At 34.4% G+C, this 17,128-nt stretch overlaps 2 protein-coding genes and 1 non-coding gene across 3 annotated transcripts; 2 read left to right on the top strand and 1 right to left on the bottom strand.

The window, feature by feature from the left end:
- The first annotated feature begins 2,196 nt into the window (after positions 1-2,196).
- Trnad-guc lies at positions 2,197-2,268 on the top strand. Its single transcript has one exon. It is a non-coding gene; the product is annotated as a tRNA-Asp (tRNA).
- A 235-nt stretch (positions 2,269-2,503) lies between these two features.
- Positions 2,504-3,028, bottom strand: LOC115228688 (zinc finger BED domain-containing protein 5-like). Its single transcript, XM_029799218.1, has one exon. The coding sequence runs from the start codon at positions 3,026-3,028 to the stop codon at positions 2,504-2,506; it is 525 nt and encodes a 174-aa protein (XP_029655078.1).
- Positions 3,029-3,267: 239 nt separating this feature from the next.
- On the top strand, positions 3,268-6,663 carry LOC115228687 (tRNA dimethylallyltransferase-like). Its single transcript, XM_029799217.1, has 3 exons — positions 3,268-3,520; positions 4,459-4,614; positions 6,458-6,663. The coding sequence occupies exons 1-3, from the start codon at positions 3,268-3,270 to the stop codon at positions 6,661-6,663; spliced, it is 615 nt and encodes a 204-aa protein (XP_029655077.1).
- The last annotated feature ends 10,465 nt before the right edge of the window (positions 6,664-17,128 follow it).

Here is a 17,128-nt window from a genome sequence, read left to right as displayed (position 1 = left end):
CAAATTATAAAATAGATAAAACTAATTTTAATCGATTCATTGTCACCGGCTGGATAATGCCCTCGGTTGGATAATGCCCCGTCAACGTTATTTTAAAAAAATAAATATTTTTCATTCAAATTAATTATGATTAGATTTTTTGATTTTCTTAATTATTTTAGTAATTTATCAAAGTTTTTTTTCAAATTAATCTACCATGCAAATTTATTTTGGTTATCTAAGTTTTCCAATTTTGAAAAAAAATAAGTATAATTGATCAAATCTATAAGTCGGAAGCTAATTCTCGCGTAATCATCTCTCAGGCAGAGAGGAAGCGTGTGTCTTGGCCGACCCCGAAATCCAATTCCGTGACTCTCTCCGGCCTAACTTTACTTTCCCAATTCTTTTCCCATCAATATGTAAGTTTACTGTTCAATTCTTGACTATGCTATTCACAAAGTTGACGATCCAATGTGGTATTCAAGAGCAATCCAATACATGGAACAATAACTCATGATAAACTGAGTCAAATATTTTATTGACATTGACCCAAGCGAAATAGACGGCATTTCCGTACTCCTTATTTAAGCATTGGTTAATGAGGGCCTGCTCTTTGACGCCTTGACATTGCTTCCTCGTTTCAAGATGATTCTCTGAGATTAAGCCAAATGCCTCGATGAAATCGGTCAGTTTGGCATTAACACATTTGGTGACAAGTTTATACAAAGTTGGCATACACGTTATAGGGCGTAAGTCCTTCAAAGTCTCACAATCACTTTTTAGGGATCAAGAAAAATTTTTTGAAAATGTTGTGCTTCAGATGTCAGATGTTTATTACAAAGAAAAAGAGAGATGCTTTTAGTGTAGAAGTGAACGAGGATCAAGGTGTGCTCAGCGAAAGCAAAAGAACAGCCATATTTATATTGAAAATAAACATGACTAAGCTAGGTTGTTTGGTTTTTGTGCAGAAACTTAAAAAGCAGGTAAAGAAATATCTGCACGATTAAATGTTGTAAAGCAATTTAAAAGTTCAACTCATTTTCATGAAACGCAAGATGTATTCCTAGCTAACTCTGAAAAAAGGCTGTCACTCTAAAGCATGCTTATAAGAAAAATCAGTTCTCTAACATTTTTATACAAACAGCTTGGGAACTATTGTGAATTCCCAAGCTAAACACCGAAAAAGTTCAATTGTGTAAAGTTCAATTGTGAGAGGGAAGAGCTGATTTTCGTTTATCAGAAGAAGCTCACAACTCTTGTGTCTCAGTGTCAGCGCAGGCAAAAGAACAAACTGTTTGAGTTTAATCGCATGTTGTTTTATCGGAGGAGTGTATCCAGCAAATGCCCGAAATACTTGACACATGGGAGAGTATGTGGACAGCACGTTCTCGCAAGGGTGTGTTGTTTCCGTGTTGTGGATCCGATGCTCCCTTGATGACAAAGTCTTGTGGTGTCTCTGACATCCGCAAAAAGTTCGATGGGGCAGTTACCCGTGAGAAAGTGTGTAATGGAGTGTGTAGGTAGTAGGGTAGCAATGTTATGCAAAACCGTCCTCAATGCACGGAACTGATTTCATGCTTTGAACGAGTACGCGATCTCACTACCTAGACATCTACGTTGCCCTGATCGAATGTGAGTACGATAAAATAGACCTTATTGTTAGAAGAGTACACGGGGAGAATCACGTCAACGTGTTGGCTAGGAATAAGGAGAAATTATACTTGTCTCGAGGGCAACTAGGACGTGGACTGAGAAACATCGTCCACTTAAGTGAGCGATTTCTTAATAAGATAAACAAAATCGTGTGGAGTGGGTCACGTATATTCCAAAGGAAGGCAGTAATATGTAATTGGAAAAAAACAAATCCTCTACGCGTACAAACTACTGAATCTCGCGTACCCAAATTTGAGAATTACTGATCTAAAAAAACAAGTTATAACGTCATACAAAAGAGCTAAAAGTGGTGAAGAGATTTCTAAATAGCTGACGTTGCCAAAAACTACTGGTTGGTATATTACTACCCAGCGGAAACAACACAAAACTGTTATTAATACACCAAGATCAGCTGCTCAGAGTAAAATAACTAAATCCTCTTCTTTATAAATAAAAAGAATAGCCAGTACAAAACCAAGAATAACTCTAAAAGAAGTGATGGATAAGTTAAAGGTTACAGCAAAATTAGTGTCCCGTTATTAAAAAACAAAAATAGCAAGTACGTCCCCGATAGTATAATGGTTAGTATGCCGCGTTGTCATCGCGGTGGCCCGGGTTCGATTCCCGGTCGGGGAGTTTATGTTTTGTACATAGCAAAAAAAATTTGTTTGTACAACTCGACAGATTTGTATGCTGCTATTGAGAACATTAAGTTCATTAAAAATATCGGCAAGGTGTGCTATCTTGCAACAATAACATTCATTATTAAAGCATTCAATAAAGTTATCCAACTTTTTTTGTATAGTTCATAGAAACAATTCGAAGCCATTTTAGTTCAGTGCGGTAAATCAAAATTGAATGTTCTGTATTTTCATAAAGTTCCGAGAGCTATCGTAATTACAACGGACTCATTTTGATATAATTGATAATTTTTACGACCCTGTCCAAAGCATGCTTCATGATGAATAAAATAATGCTTGTGAATTAAGTACGGATTTTTATTTTTCGCAACAGAAACAAAGTCTCTATCATCCCCCGTCCCTGATAGAACACCATCAGTGCAGATACCCATGCATTCATTCCAATCCAACTTTAAATGTTCGAAATATGAATTTATAAGATTGAAAATGTCATATCCCTTTGTTGTTTCGACGACTCTTTGAGGAAAAAAATCTTCAATAATGGATTCATCGTCCATATAACGAAATAAAACAGAAAATTGCATTCTTGTAATATCTGAGCTTTTATCTACTTGAAATGGAAAAAATTCAGATTTTTTTATTCGCCGAACCAAAAGGGTTTCGATGTCATCAAACATATCCTTGATCAGTCTGCTCACAGAAGTATTTGAAATAGGAATTAAACCTAGCTCAGTGGCAGCAATTTCTCTAAACATTATCTTACTACTTCTTTGGGAAGAATATTAGGGTATCCTTTTTCACTCCCTTAGTACCTAATTTTCATTTCGAAATAGACTATTTGGTTTTATCAATTTTTAAATTACACGACGGCTAGCACATAAGCCAGTTTATGGGATGTAAACAATCTCAATAAAATAGAAAAATATATTCCTAAATATTTTTTTAATTAAATGTTTTTTATTAATTTATATTTAATTAAAAAATTAAAAACCATATGAAGACTAGTGGTGGCCGATTGCGTCCACTTGTAGCTGTACTTGGCCCAACTGGTTCTGGAAAATCACAAATAGCATTTGCATTGGCCAAAAAATTTAATGGAAGCATTATAAATGCTGATGCTATGCAGATGTACAAAGGATTAAATATTATTACCAATAAACCCACTCCTTCTGAGTTAAACGCGTGTCCTCATCATTTAATTGACTTTTTGGACCCTTTATATGAAAATTATAATGTCAAGATGTACAGTGATTCTGCATTACAAATTATATCCTTTATTATCATTTAATATTTTCATGCATTTTCACTTAACTATTTTACATTGAAAATCTATACAAAAATGGCAGTGGACTTCCAATCATCGAGGGAGGTACAAATTATTATTTGGAATCGATTCTCTGGGAATCACTTTTGGAAGTTAAGTACTAAAAATAATTTACTAAAATTTATTAGTTTTTGTCATAATTATAATTCAAATGGTGATTTTTCTAAATTATTTTAAAGATATTTTGGTGGACCAGGAGAACGAGGACAACCACAAATTGTTAATGGAGATTGATTCTGTTCATGCCTCAAAATTTCATCCAAACGATTCTCGGAAAATAAAAAAGTTTTTTTAAAAACATTTTTTAGAGCGATTGAAGTTTATAAACGAACTGGCAAGTCTATCACTGAACTATACTCTGCACAAAGACAAGGGACAAAATATAGACTCCGAATTGATGATTTTTGTATCGTTTTTGTTTATCGGGATTTGAAAGGTCTGGATTTTTAAATATTTATTTTCAGAGCTTGATAAGTTAATTGACGAAAGAGTTGATAAAATGCTGGAAAATGGTCTGGTTGATGAACTTGTCGATTTTCATCATCGTTATAGTGAAAATCGTAAAACCCAGAAAGGGTTGTTGTATATGAATAATATTTATAGACATTATGACTATCAACGGGGAATTTTCCAGTCTATAGGCTTTAAGGAGTTTCACGAATATTTGATGCTTAACGAAAATGTGTGCGAAGACTCGATAGAAGGAAAAAAATTACTTGAAAAAAGTTATTTTTTTTAAAACTATTTTCAGGCGTTGAAAGGTTGAAAAATTCAACTAAGCGCTATGCCAGACAACAACTTGGCTGGATAAGAAAACGTTTTTTAACTCGTAAAAATTAATGACTATTTGTATTATTTCAGAGACCTATGAGGGGTGTAGTAGACCTGAATGCTATTGTGTATATAAATTAGATGCCACAGGATCCAAGGATCTGTCGACAGACGTAATTCCAATGGCAATTACCATTGTTGCGGACTATTTGGCTGTATTGTCTCTGGTGATTATAATTCAGAAACGTGAATGCCAATTTCCCAAAGAGAAGATTAATTTTATTACTGAAGTCGAGCAAAGATCGAGGGGCGTATCCATGCGAACTTGTAAAATCTGTGAAATGACGTTTTATGTTGATGAGAAAACCTGGAATCTACATAACAAGACTAAACGTCACAAAGCAGCAATAAAGGCAAAAGCTAAGAATGTGAAAAATACAATAAATATATTGGAAAGTTTTATCAATAAAAATACCTGATTTTATTCTTTTAGTTTTATTTTTTTGATTAGAATATGTTTATTAGAAAAAAATTGTTTAAAAGAAAAAAAATGGTTATTGTCGGACAGACAGGGCATTATTTTTGACTAAAGCAGGAAATCTTGTTGGGAGATACCAGTTCTCGGATTGATCGTCAGTAACCTTATCCAGAAGTAACCCGATATGTCAGAGCAGGCTCCGAGCGGAAGGTCCTCGTATTTTAGGCGTCAGGAGGCCAAACACTCTGCAATTCCTGACATCATCATGTTTCGCATGTTTCATCTTTTCGGCCCGTTCTGTTGGGGCTCCAGGGCTTTCGATTGATGCTACTATGTTCTAGCCAAAAACGAGTTTATACCCTTGACGTCCAAGAGCAGACATTTTCCCCTTTGGAAAAGAAAAGTCGGAATCCTTTATACACCTTCTTTAGCATATTTTATCTATTAAATAAAAATGGTTCTTAATCTCGACTTGATTGTTTGACAAAATGTTAATTGTTTTGACCCCTGAATAGAATGGAGACTCTAATTTATTTAGCCGTGACGAAAGTTTTGTTCCATAATCTTTTTTAACTTGAGTATCCGTAATTTTTTTAGGTATACTTTATCTCCGCAGATAAATTCGTATTTACTGTTGTATACATTCATTTTTCTATTTATTTCTATTTATTTCCTTGTAGTACACTAAGTTTTATCAAACAGATTTAAATCAAATTCGAATTTTTTGTTTAAAGGGATTTTTTTAGTATTCCATGTCTCTAAAGTGTGTTAAATTCCTCGCATAGATTTAAGAAACACATGCTTGGTTTTGGATAAATTGTAAATTCTAAAGAAGTGTTTGCTGAAACACAGAAACGTCTTCAATTGCCAACTTTTCAATGTAATTCTTGAAAAACTTAAAAACGACACCGTCACATGTCATATCCAGTAAAATTATTTTGATTTGAGCGTCGTAGAGGCTGGATAAATCCATGCCCAAAGGATTGCATTTATGGCATTTCTCAACTTCGGCCTGCTTCAGGCAGGTCCTGTCCTACTTCGAGAGGGGACGTCCCACTTCGATGATAGTAATTTCGTTTTTTTATTTTGTCGTACATGAATATATCAGTCTTGTTACATTAAATTTTTGTGTCTGTAATTATTAAAGAATCTTCACATATTTCAACATTTTATGTGAATATGATTGACTGAAGTGAATATTCTTTAAATTTTTTAACTTTGCGGATTCTATACTTCCTACAGACATACAAGTGAATACATTTCACGACTTCGTTATGTTTTCTGACGTAATTACTGTTGAGCATTTTCCCACATTGGGTTGCCAAATGATCAACGGTTTTTTTGCTTCTTATAAAATAGTTAAACAAAGCTCCCTTGGTTAAAAAAACAGATTCTCAATCCTGCAATAGGCAATATAATGCCTCACTTCTGGGGGAAACATTCCCGTTCCAAAGCGATCCGTTCAAAATTTCTGTTGATAAAGTTTATATTTTAAAATTAAAAAACTTTTCGAATCAATCATTAAATTCCCTATTACTATTAATGAGTCTAGTGTGCAACTTAACCAATTTCCTTAAATACAGTTCGAAAATGTTTTTAATTTCTCCGTAGAATCATTACCCCTGCCGGAGACAATTACGTTATATCAGGTTAATGAAAGTATTAAACTTTTTTTCAATAAACTTAAAACAGGTTCTCAGATATTACCCGATCAGTATGCAAACTGTCAAGCAATGCAAGCACTTTTTAAGATTATCAAAATACCATATAATGTAGAATATTATAAAAATGCAGAAGAAATTTCTCCAAACGGTTAAAAATCTAACAAAATGTAACATATTAGGGGAGATTCCTTTTATTAAGGTCGGCCCTCTTCTTCTATCTGGAATTGAATCTGTATTTAAATTCATTGAGATCAAAGTGATATTCATAATAAAAAATTCAGGGACTTTCTCCTACCCTATCATTCGGAATACAAAAACGTGATTTGGCCTCTACAATTATGTACATTATCATTGGAGATTTGGCTGACTGTGAAGTTTATTATTTTCTTTAAAAATATAGACATATATAACGTGGTGTGATGATAATATTTATAAAAAGGTTGTTTAATTTAATTATATTTTCTAATAATGGGATGCTACCTCAAAAGTGAGGGCATTTCATATTTACTTGAATTTTTATTAAAGGTAACTCGTCCCCGTATTGCTTCGTGTTATCCTTTTCCACTAAATTTAATTATTCCGTGGATTCAATGCCAGAAAAATAGGTATCGTTATTTTTCCTCAAAAGTAACTCCAAAAACTAAAAAAGAAGTTTTTATTGTTTTTTATTGATTTAGGTTTTTGATTGTGTATTAAATTCGTTTGACTATTTATCCCGACTATTGGGGGAAAATAGATATTTTTTGTCAAAAACGTGTTTTATATGGACTTTACTGTTTTAGAATTCCGTGTGAATTGGATGCGATTGCCTATGGCCATATTTATGCTTTCATGACTATCGATTCTTTAATTACTTTTACGGATAACGCATCAAAGAAGTATTCAAATCTTTGTAGTTTTTGTGAGAATTTCAGAACGGAGTTTTTTAATAGTGATTAATTTCTTTATGATTTCATTTTTATGAATTATCTAGTTTAACGTATTACGATGCATCATAATTAAAACAATATTTTGAATAAGATAATTTAGGTGTGGAATTATTGATTACCAATATTCTGCCTTTTCGATTACTCTCAAATATACCACTTCGTATCTCTTCACACTGCTAAGCTATCATAAAACATTCAGTGAGGATTTGTTTCCTGATTTATATTTTGGTAAAGATGCATTTTAAAAGTTTCTTGATTGATTTATTTTGAAATAACGTTATTAAAATCTATTAGTTCAATCTATCTAATGGGAAAATTAGATATTTGGAATAAATTACCATTTTTGAAAACTAATGAAAATTCATTCTGATCTGAGGTTAAGATCAAGAAATTCCAATACCATTTATTTTGTAATTTCATTTATCCAGAAATAGACACCAGCTTGCTTAATATTATTTGAGTTTGAAAATTAAAATCAATAAGTGGAAATTTTTATAATCTTTTTTCCAATTCATATAACGAATTCGTCAATAAATAAAAAAAATTTATTGTCTAGTACCTTACACATATAGTAAAATTATGCAAAATATATTTTATAGATGTCTATGAGCTAAGTTATAATTTACGGGTTAAAATTTCATCTAGAAGACGATCGACTGCTTGAGAAGGTGTAAGTAAATCTTTAGCAACTTTTTCTTGTAAACTTGTTATTCTTTCACCAAATTTATCTTGAACAGCTCCCCAAATACTGTTTTGAAGGGATTTTATAACCAAGCTTGCTTTTGTTTTTGTCGATTTTCCATAAACTCCCCACTTTCTATCATTTTGGAGCGAAATTCGAATATTTTGCTATATAATTGATCAAATCCATCATGATTCATCGAAGATATCCTTATAACCTATACATTTTGTAAATCCCCAAGGTACAGTTGGTTTCCAATTTGGGGATTTTTGTGACAAAAATCTAAGAGCGCTTTTGTAATCTGCTTGAATACGTTTTGACTGAGTCAGCATGTCTGAGTCACTTTTAGTCACTGCAATGATGTCGCTCAGTTCAGTAATTCCCCTCTTCATTCCTTTGATTTGTTTATATTTTAAATTAGTATTATTTATTAATTTTTGCAACCTTGCATTTCATCTCCAGCTGTCGGAGGAATCAACAGTAAAAACAAATCCACCATATCAGCAACAGCCGTTTCTGACTGGCCAACACCAACAGTCTCAATAAGAATAATGTTATATTGGGCGGCTTCACAAAGGAAAAGAACTTCATTTGTCACTCTTGCAACCCCCCCAAGCATGCCACTTGTTGGAGACGGTCTTACATAGGCATTTTTGTTCAATGAAAGTCGAGGCATTCTCACTTTATCACCCAAGAGTGAACCTTATTTTATTATTTTAATAATATTGTACCTCCTCGAGTTACAGAAGAAGGATCAACAGCAAGGACAGCCACTTTGTTTTCCTTTTTAATCAGAAAAGTACCGAACGACTCTATAAAAGTACTTTTTCCGGCCCCAGGCGGTCCTGAGATGCCTATATTTTTAGTTTTGATTAGTTTATAATATTTTAAATAAACATAGTATACCAATTCGGAACGTCTTTTGGAGATCTGAGTTTTCTTTGGCATATTTAAGGCATTTTGATATAATATTCTGCCCAATTTCCCTTTTATAAATATTTGTCGATTCCACCAGTGTTACTGAACGGGAAAGTGCGCCTCTGTTGCCGTTTATAATCCCGTAAAACAAGTTAGAAGCAATGTTAGATACAGCTTCAGTCTCCGAAGAAAAATTTCTTATGAGTAAGAAGCTTAGTGTCATAATTTTAGTAATACATCGGAACGATTTTTTGTAAACCACAATCTATTTTTGATAATTTATAAAATAATAAATATTTAAAATAAATAAAATTACGATTCATTGTAAATTGTTTAACAAAAGAATTGAAGTTACAACGGAAACTAAGACTTCAAAACAAACGAGAGGTGTTTTGGACCTAATATCAAAATTTGACTTCATTCCTATGGGGATGTTCAAAAAGGCACCGGGATGCCTGCTTTGAATTCTGGTTAAACTTTTTAATGCCATTTGGGACATTGGTCATATCTTAGCTGACTGGAAACGAGTAATTGTCCAAATGATCCCAAAGTACGCAAGAGGGAAGCTATGGGCCAATTAGCCTTATCGCTACAATTTCGAGGGTAATGGAAAAGATCGTATTTAATGGTTTTTCGACACATGCGTAGGAAAATAATATACTTCCAGAAGAAATGTGGACCTTTAGACCTGGTCGGTAAATCGGAAACTTTTTCTTAGTATTTGATAAAGAACTATTTCCAGCCAAACTTTATAAAGATTGCCTAACCGCGGTTGCTTGGACGTCTGCAAGGCCTTTGATAGTGTCTGGCACCTTGGGTTGATGGAGAAAGTGGCAGAATCGGGTGCTGGGAAAAAACTGTAAAATGACTAGAATGTTTTCTATCCGAGAGAAATTCAATAATTCAATGTTGAAATCTGTTATCAAACTTTGTGAACCTCAAGAGAGGCGGCTCACAGGGATAAGTTCCCAGCCCTCTGCTTTTCAAATTATTCTTGGCAGATGTCCCAAACTCTCTTTTTTGACAAGCAGATTGATTATCTACGCCGACGAAATCTTTTGAAATCAATCATATTCGGTGAAAAATTACCTTCAAATGAAGAAAATACAGTACCGTGCAAATGTTCCGGACCACCAATTATTTTTCAATTCTATATATATTTGGCAGCTACGGCTTGACTTTCTTAGACAAATTTTCGCTGTTCAAGAATCATGCAGAATATTTGAAGAAAATGTTATTTGTTAATTTATTTTATTTAAATAGGTCAAACCAGAAGAACCAGTCGTAAGTGGTGTTTTTAATTATAAAAATAGATCATTGTGAAAAAAGACAGCCAAAAACAGTTTCTTGTTTTGATAAAATTTTGGGCATGTTTTTAAAATATTTTACAGTTTAGGAAATTGGCGACTTCCATCAATTTATATTGATTCCCAAGATGCAAAATTAAAAAAAAACACTACTACGGATAATCACTCTCAGATTACGTTGGGAATAGTCCACTGATAGATATACTGTCCAGTAAAATTTGCTTTGGACAAATGCAAAATTTATAGTTATGCAGAACTATTGAGAAAATGTGCTTTTTTGCAAGCAACAATAATCGATAAAAATGTCGGCGATTATTTTTACGACATCTCCCCTTCAACCAAAAATAAAGCCGTTTCGGGGAACAAGGATAATGTGATTTTGTATTCGAAAAAATCAAAAACATATGAAATTGTATCTGAAAAATATTTTCAACTTTTTGTTAGATCTCAGCTCACAAATTTTTGTTACTTGATGCATTTGAAGCTGTGATTCAATCTAGAGAAATTAAAAACAAACATTCTAAAGAACACAAATCATTTGGAATTAGGATTTCCGCTAAATTCTTCAAAACTTTTTAAGTAATTATATCGTGGAACATACACTACTTAAGAGTAACAGTGGACACCACCGGGTCCTACAAACTACATGTGGACGCGAAGCGTAAAAAATGTACGAAGATCCTAAAAGAGCTAAGGAGTCTCCGACTTAACACGGAAACGTTTCTTCACGTTAAACTGACCTAGTTTCAGCCTCTACTAATACATGGATTGGAGGGCTGGTATTAAACGGACGAGAGAGAACGTCTAATTGTCAAACTCAAAGAAACCAGACGCTTCCCATCAACTGGCATTTGGCCCGGAATTAGTAGTCCGCTTGAGGATTCGCATGAGCGGAGTACTGAGACGATAGCCGCGATCCTATTCAAAACTTGAAATTCGTTGAGGGAGATAAGAAAAATCTCCCGGGGCAAAACTGGAGTTGAGACCTTTGTGGTTATGGTTTTCAATTCCCCTAAGCGCTAATTCCTTGAATATTTTTCTTGTTGAGCTAATTTTTTTATTATTTCCTTTTTCCGCTTTTGTGTCAATAAAACCGCATTTTAAGATTTTGAAAATTTTGGGGATTGAAATTGATGTCGAAATCAAAATTTTACTGGAATTACCGAAGCATCCTAAAATCTATGACTAAGCAAACAAAACTAGTCGCGATCAAGATATAATTCTAATTTGCGCAAGCTAAAATCCATTAGTTTTTCCTACCCGTTGATGTTTCGAGATCTTTTTTAATTAAAAAATTATTAGATAATCTAAGAACTTTTAAAATTTGTCAAAATAATGATATTATTAGGACTATAAAATCAAGAAGCGGTAAATGTAAAAAGTGTTTAAAGTGTTTAAAGAAGCGGTAAATAAATGTATGTTAAACAAATTAACTTTTTTTTATATAAAGATGGACAATTATGTATAATTCCGTGGAATTGGAGATTTGTGCTCTTTCAATTGCTGCCAAGAGAGCATCTCAGAAGAGGGAGTCCTATAGGGCGGAAAAGGTGCGTCTTTTTTTGCTAAGCATAGAATAACATCCGAATATCGCCACAAAAAGATTCATTCTTAACTTAATGAAACACATATTGAACCTATCCAAAACTCAACATGGCTTCCGCCCACAACATTCAACAACAACTTACTTCATGACTCTAACGGATTGCATTGCAGACAGATTTAACAACTACAATCCACCCCAAAGAACAATTCTGACATCAATAAACATCAGTAAGGCATTTGACTAAACATCGCTTCATGTCATCAGCACCGAAATTTGTGAATCCAACATTATGAAATATGGCTGACCAGCTTTTTATCAGAAAGACACGGTCGTACAGAATACGCGAACAAAAAATCTTGATTCCGCTACCTTTCAAATGGCGTACCACAGGACTCTTCTTCCTCCTCTTTACTCTTCAACCTCCATTTGAGAACATCCCCTACTCTTAAGTTACGCAGACGACATTGCGACTGCATCAAAACATCGGGAAATCACAGAAGCCACAGTCAGATTCCAAACACACCTAGACTGTCTTACCAATTGGGCAAGATCTAACCACATGATGCCTTCCCCGTCAAAATCATATGTGACCTTATTCATCCCCGACCGACAACAGTTCAACGTCAGCCCTAAAAAACTACCCGTCCTCGAACATTCCAGAATTTTGGGGGTCATCTTTGACCACTGCCTCTTCTTTTCTCAGGAAATTGACTTCACATGCAGTAAAGTCGCCCTAAAAGCCATATCAGGCCAATTGTTCGGTCGAGCAAAAGAAAGTCTAGTAACCGTTTATAAACAATCTGTTTGAACGTCCCTGAATTGTACCAGCCATAGTGGTATTGAAATGTATCCTGATAGATTTTAAATCGTTTTTGTCTGTGATAGATTTTAAATCGTTTTACCGATTTTTTAAATCATGCTTTTGCTTTCTTGTCGATAGCACCACTTATTTCGAGTGCAATTGTAATTTTTTTGAACTATTTTTATAGACTATGAATGAAAGAGACTTCGAAAGCTTGGGCAATATAAATCTATACATAATTATTGACAAAAAATTCCCATGAAACACCAAGTGAATGAAATGAGAGAAATCTCTTTATGCAATAATATATAAATTTTATTGATTTATTCCAGGATTAAAGAATCGGTCTATCAAATAGCTAAACTTTTTTATCAAGATCGGGACTGAAATCCTTTGGAACGGCCACATTGTCTCTCTTCTATTTTCGACTAATTCCTCTTTCAATTATGTGACATAATGGACACATTTCATCGAAAAACTATTACAAAATTTACTCGGGTTAGATTAGCCAAAAAAGATTTAAACAAGAAATTGTACTCTATAGCAAAATCCGTTCCAATAAGCACTGAAATTACCGAATCAAGATATTCAATAAGCATGTACTTAAGCATGCGTGCAATACAGCGATTAGGCGCGTTGCGTGCTTTCCGGCTGCGGAGAGGTGCCTGGCTACGCGTGTTTAACGCCATGGTGTTACCCGTGTTGACCTATGGCGTACATGCCGGGCACTTCTGCGAGGACAGGGAGAAGTACAAAAAGTCAGAAAACGAGCCATCCGGCTAGCCCATAACTTAGGATAGCGAGAGGAGCTCTCGGACACCCAGGAATTGTCCCTCAAAGGTCTCCCTGAGGTCCTAGAGAAGAAAATGTCTGGGTTGCAGGTAAGGCGGCTGAGAGGTGAGCGTGTGTGCGGAACTAAAAAGGAAGGAATGCCGAAGGTCCTTATCTATCCTCTACTAACAGCCTCTTTTAAATAAAAATTTTTCTTTCTTTACTTGATCCTGTCAACAGATTGATCCATCTGAAAAATAAAGCGATTGCTGATTCAAAACTAAATGCGAGGCAATCCTTATCGACACATTCTATTAATTTTACTTTTTCACTTTTTGGTTATAAACAAATTTAATGAATTGTTCAATATACTGGCCTCTCCTCTATACCGGACAATTCTGTCGATCCCAAAAGGAATCGGTTTAGAAGGATTTAACTTTACTTGGAAAAATCACCTCTCATTAAATACGGAAAGCTTTAATGAAGGTTTGGAGGCCTATGTTGATTGGCACAAACGACTTCTTCCCTCTGTCTCTGCCTTCGATAGGCTAGTTATGCCTGTTGTTTGTGCCTGAGTTGCTACCTATAATGTACAACTTTAAGGGTCATAAAAAAGTTTTCTGCTAGTACCAATTAGTTTGTTATTAATTCCACTTAGTTTGGGTCTAATCTCATTTAGTATGGGAAATAATATAGACTCCGAATTACAATTTCCGCTGCTCTGAATGATGTCATTTCTCGTGCATTCAAGCTGCGGGGTTCCTCTCCATCCTCGAACCAGCCGGTCTCGGCCTTGCGACGGAAAAAGACTGGACGGAATGACAAACTTTCTATTCCGCGAGAGCCGATCACTGATGTGAGAAGGCACCTGCACGAACACGTTTTCAACGTCGAATATGGTCTTGTTGGGCGTGTCCCCAAGACATGCAGCAAACAAGACGGATCACGTGAAAGCCAACAAATATCAAACTCTCGCAGTCCAAAACCTTTTTTCCCCTGCCATATATAAATAACATTTAATAAATTTATAATTATTGCTATTTAAAAATATAATTATGTTTAAATATATAATAGTATATTCTAATGAATGGTTACCTTGTGTTTTATAATTTTAAAAGATAATGAATCTTATTTTTCTGAGAATTCATTACATGATATCATGCTGCGTAAAGCTATGAATGTCAAACAAGTATTTTTGTTGGTTTAATTCAAGGTAGCTTTAGATATGAAAGAGGCAGTTAAAGACAGTAAACTCCTATCTAACAAACTGGTATTATAAAATATTTTCATTACATTTTTAAGCATTTTGCCAGTGAAAGACAAACCTCTTTATTTAAGCAGTCTATTCTTAATGTTAGTAAAATAGGAAAGTCCGCTCGGAGTTATAAATTTACATTGTACTTGATCATTTACTTGATTATTTTATTTGTTTTTTCCAGATTGATATTTTACATTATTTTAAAATAAAGATTTTTCTATACTTTACTTAACATCAACAAACAATTTATAAATCTTTTTTTATATTAAGTTTTAATATTAAAAATTAATTATTTAGTATTTAATTAGCAGCAGAGGATAAGATGGAATGGCAATTCTCACGCAAGATAGCCCTTGATATGCGTTGTAAAAGCCATATCCGTCCCGATGATCATTTTTTCTTCTGCTTGCCAGCTCCCCCATAAGGAATATTGGTACTTTTGTAGTAGTCTACTGTAAAAAATAGTATTATTTTGAAACTCGCTAGAAAGTGGCTGTAGACTACTACAAAAGTACCGGAATATTTTAGTTCTGGGACCGAGGACTCTCGACGTCTCCACTGCGATCGGGGCAAAGATATGACGGTGCGATAATGCACTGTATTTCTTGACTTTTAATGTTTCCGCAAGGTTGGCCACGGAGCCCGGCTCTGTGGCTGACGTAAAGATGTTTCCGTCGGAGAAGGTGTCCGTGCAAGTTGCGTCCCAGATGAAGGGGAAAGTCGTTAGGCCGTCAGGACGTTTACCATCCTCCCGAACCAGGCCGACCGATTCCAACTGTGATGAGAATCCGGCAGTTTCAAGAGTCCGCTTGACTATGTCGTGTCGGGGAAAGCGTCCGGAGCTTCTCTGACACGATAATGGGTGCAATCCAAAGGGGTCAACGGTTGATCCACAGCGGCACCAGTGTTCTCTGCATACGTTTAGCCCCAGGCAGAATGAGACGCCGATCCTCAGGCAATCATCGTCCAATAAGGTTCAAATCGATCTCATAGGGATGGCGGTCAATATGGTTGCAAGACGCCCAATAAACAAGCCAAGCTATGTTTGTTAAGCTTAGGCTTGAGGTTGTTTGACTTCTGATCACAGAGAATCCTGTCCCATTCGTCCTGTGCGTGTGTATTCTGCGGAAACTTAAGGGACAACCCAAGCCAGCGACTTTCTACGGCGACTGACTCTGAGTCCATAAAAGATTCGGTAACGGGTTGGAGAATCTCTTGGACAAGGGTGCTCGTGGCATGTGTAGAAGAAAGGAATTCATAGTTTTAGGTTAATTTAAAATTGAAAGAAATAAAGATTTATTTAAAGAAGCAATCATCTTAGCTGTGATTAAGAAATTTCACAAATTATCAGTTTTTCTTAATTTGCATGTAAAATATTTTTCGAATGTTTAATAAAGATCGATTATAAAAAAGCTTTTAAACGAATAGTTCTTAAATTTTCAAATAATTATCTGTATTTTATTCAATATTTATTTTAATAGCATAATTTTGGATTAAATTATTTTTCTTTTAATGACTGGGGAAACAATTAAAGCGGATGGAGATATAAAAATGTGTAAGAATTGCGGAGTATTATAATAATCTGAGCTTCTTATTAGATCGGATATATGGTAGAAAAATTCACGATTAAGGGAATCGTTTTGGCAATACTTTGCTTTCCTTGCGGCCTCATTTGGTGTTTTTCTGGGATTAAAAAAGAATGTTCATATTGCAAAAACATTGAATAAAAAAATTGAATATGTTTGGTTGGGAATTTATTAAAATAAATGTAAAATCTATTTTTTGTAGAGATTTTTTATTAAAAAACATAACATTAGTTATTTACCAAAGTTTTTTGTTTATCTAACACCAATCTAATAGTATTCTGAATAAAGATTAATTAATGCACATAATTTGTTAATTAAATGATGTTTTAAACATGTTTGTTGTCTACGCGTACTTAAATTTCTGCGCTTAAAAGTTTCTGCGCTGTCCGCCTACCGTTCATTAGTAATAATTTAAATAATATTACTTTTATCTTTTTAATTTTGTTATATGTTCCGGAGCTATTGGAGTATATCCCATTTTATAGCTGATTAGACAGTAAAGATTCTGTTTAAAAAAATATATGATTTTTCATTGTTTTATTTAAATCGTTAATTAAGATAACTAGGTCATCAAATAAATCTGGGAATTTTGGGAAATTTTTGAAAGGACACTCAAAAAATAAGGTCTGGAGTCAATCTAATCGAAGAGGGCGTCACTATCTCACGAGTATTTCAGATTAATTCAAGTCATGTATTCAACTAAGATCGCCTATCTGGTGCATTTCTTAATGGTACAACCAGCTCGTTTGTTTTAGAAGACAAAACATCGACGAAGCCATTTCCTTGGGGCGTCTGTTACATGGACGACTTCTAGTACGG

The sequence above is a fragment of the Octopus sinensis genome, unplaced genomic scaffold, assembly GCF_006345805.1.
Source record: "Octopus sinensis unplaced genomic scaffold, ASM634580v1 Contig10934, whole genome shotgun sequence".
NCBI classification, from domain to species: domain Eukaryota; kingdom Metazoa; phylum Mollusca; class Cephalopoda; order Octopoda; family Octopodidae; genus Octopus; species Octopus sinensis.
The sequence above is the reverse complement of the archived record's forward strand: the minus strand, read 5'-3'. Positions and strand labels throughout refer to the sequence as shown.

What these genes read in the sequence shown, in the direction of transcription:
- LOC115228687 (XM_029799217.1), top strand. Translation starts at nt 3,268, where the DNA reads ATGAAGACTAGTGGTGGCCGATTGCGTCCACTTGTAGCTGTACTTGGC. An exon ending in TTATAATGTCAAGATGTACA is followed by an intron (nt 3,521 to 4,458) that starts GTGATTCTGCAT and finishes GTATTATTTCAG; the next exon opens with AGACCTATGAGGGGTGTAGT. An exon ending in GGTGATTATAATTCAGAAAC is followed by an intron (nt 4,615 to 6,457) that starts GTGAATGCCAAT and finishes ATTTCTCCGTAG; the next exon opens with AATCATTACCCCTGCCGGAG.
- LOC115228688 (XM_029799218.1), bottom strand. Translation starts at nt 3,028, where the DNA reads ATGTTTAGAGAAATTGCTGCCACTGAGCTAGGTTTAATTCCTATTTCA.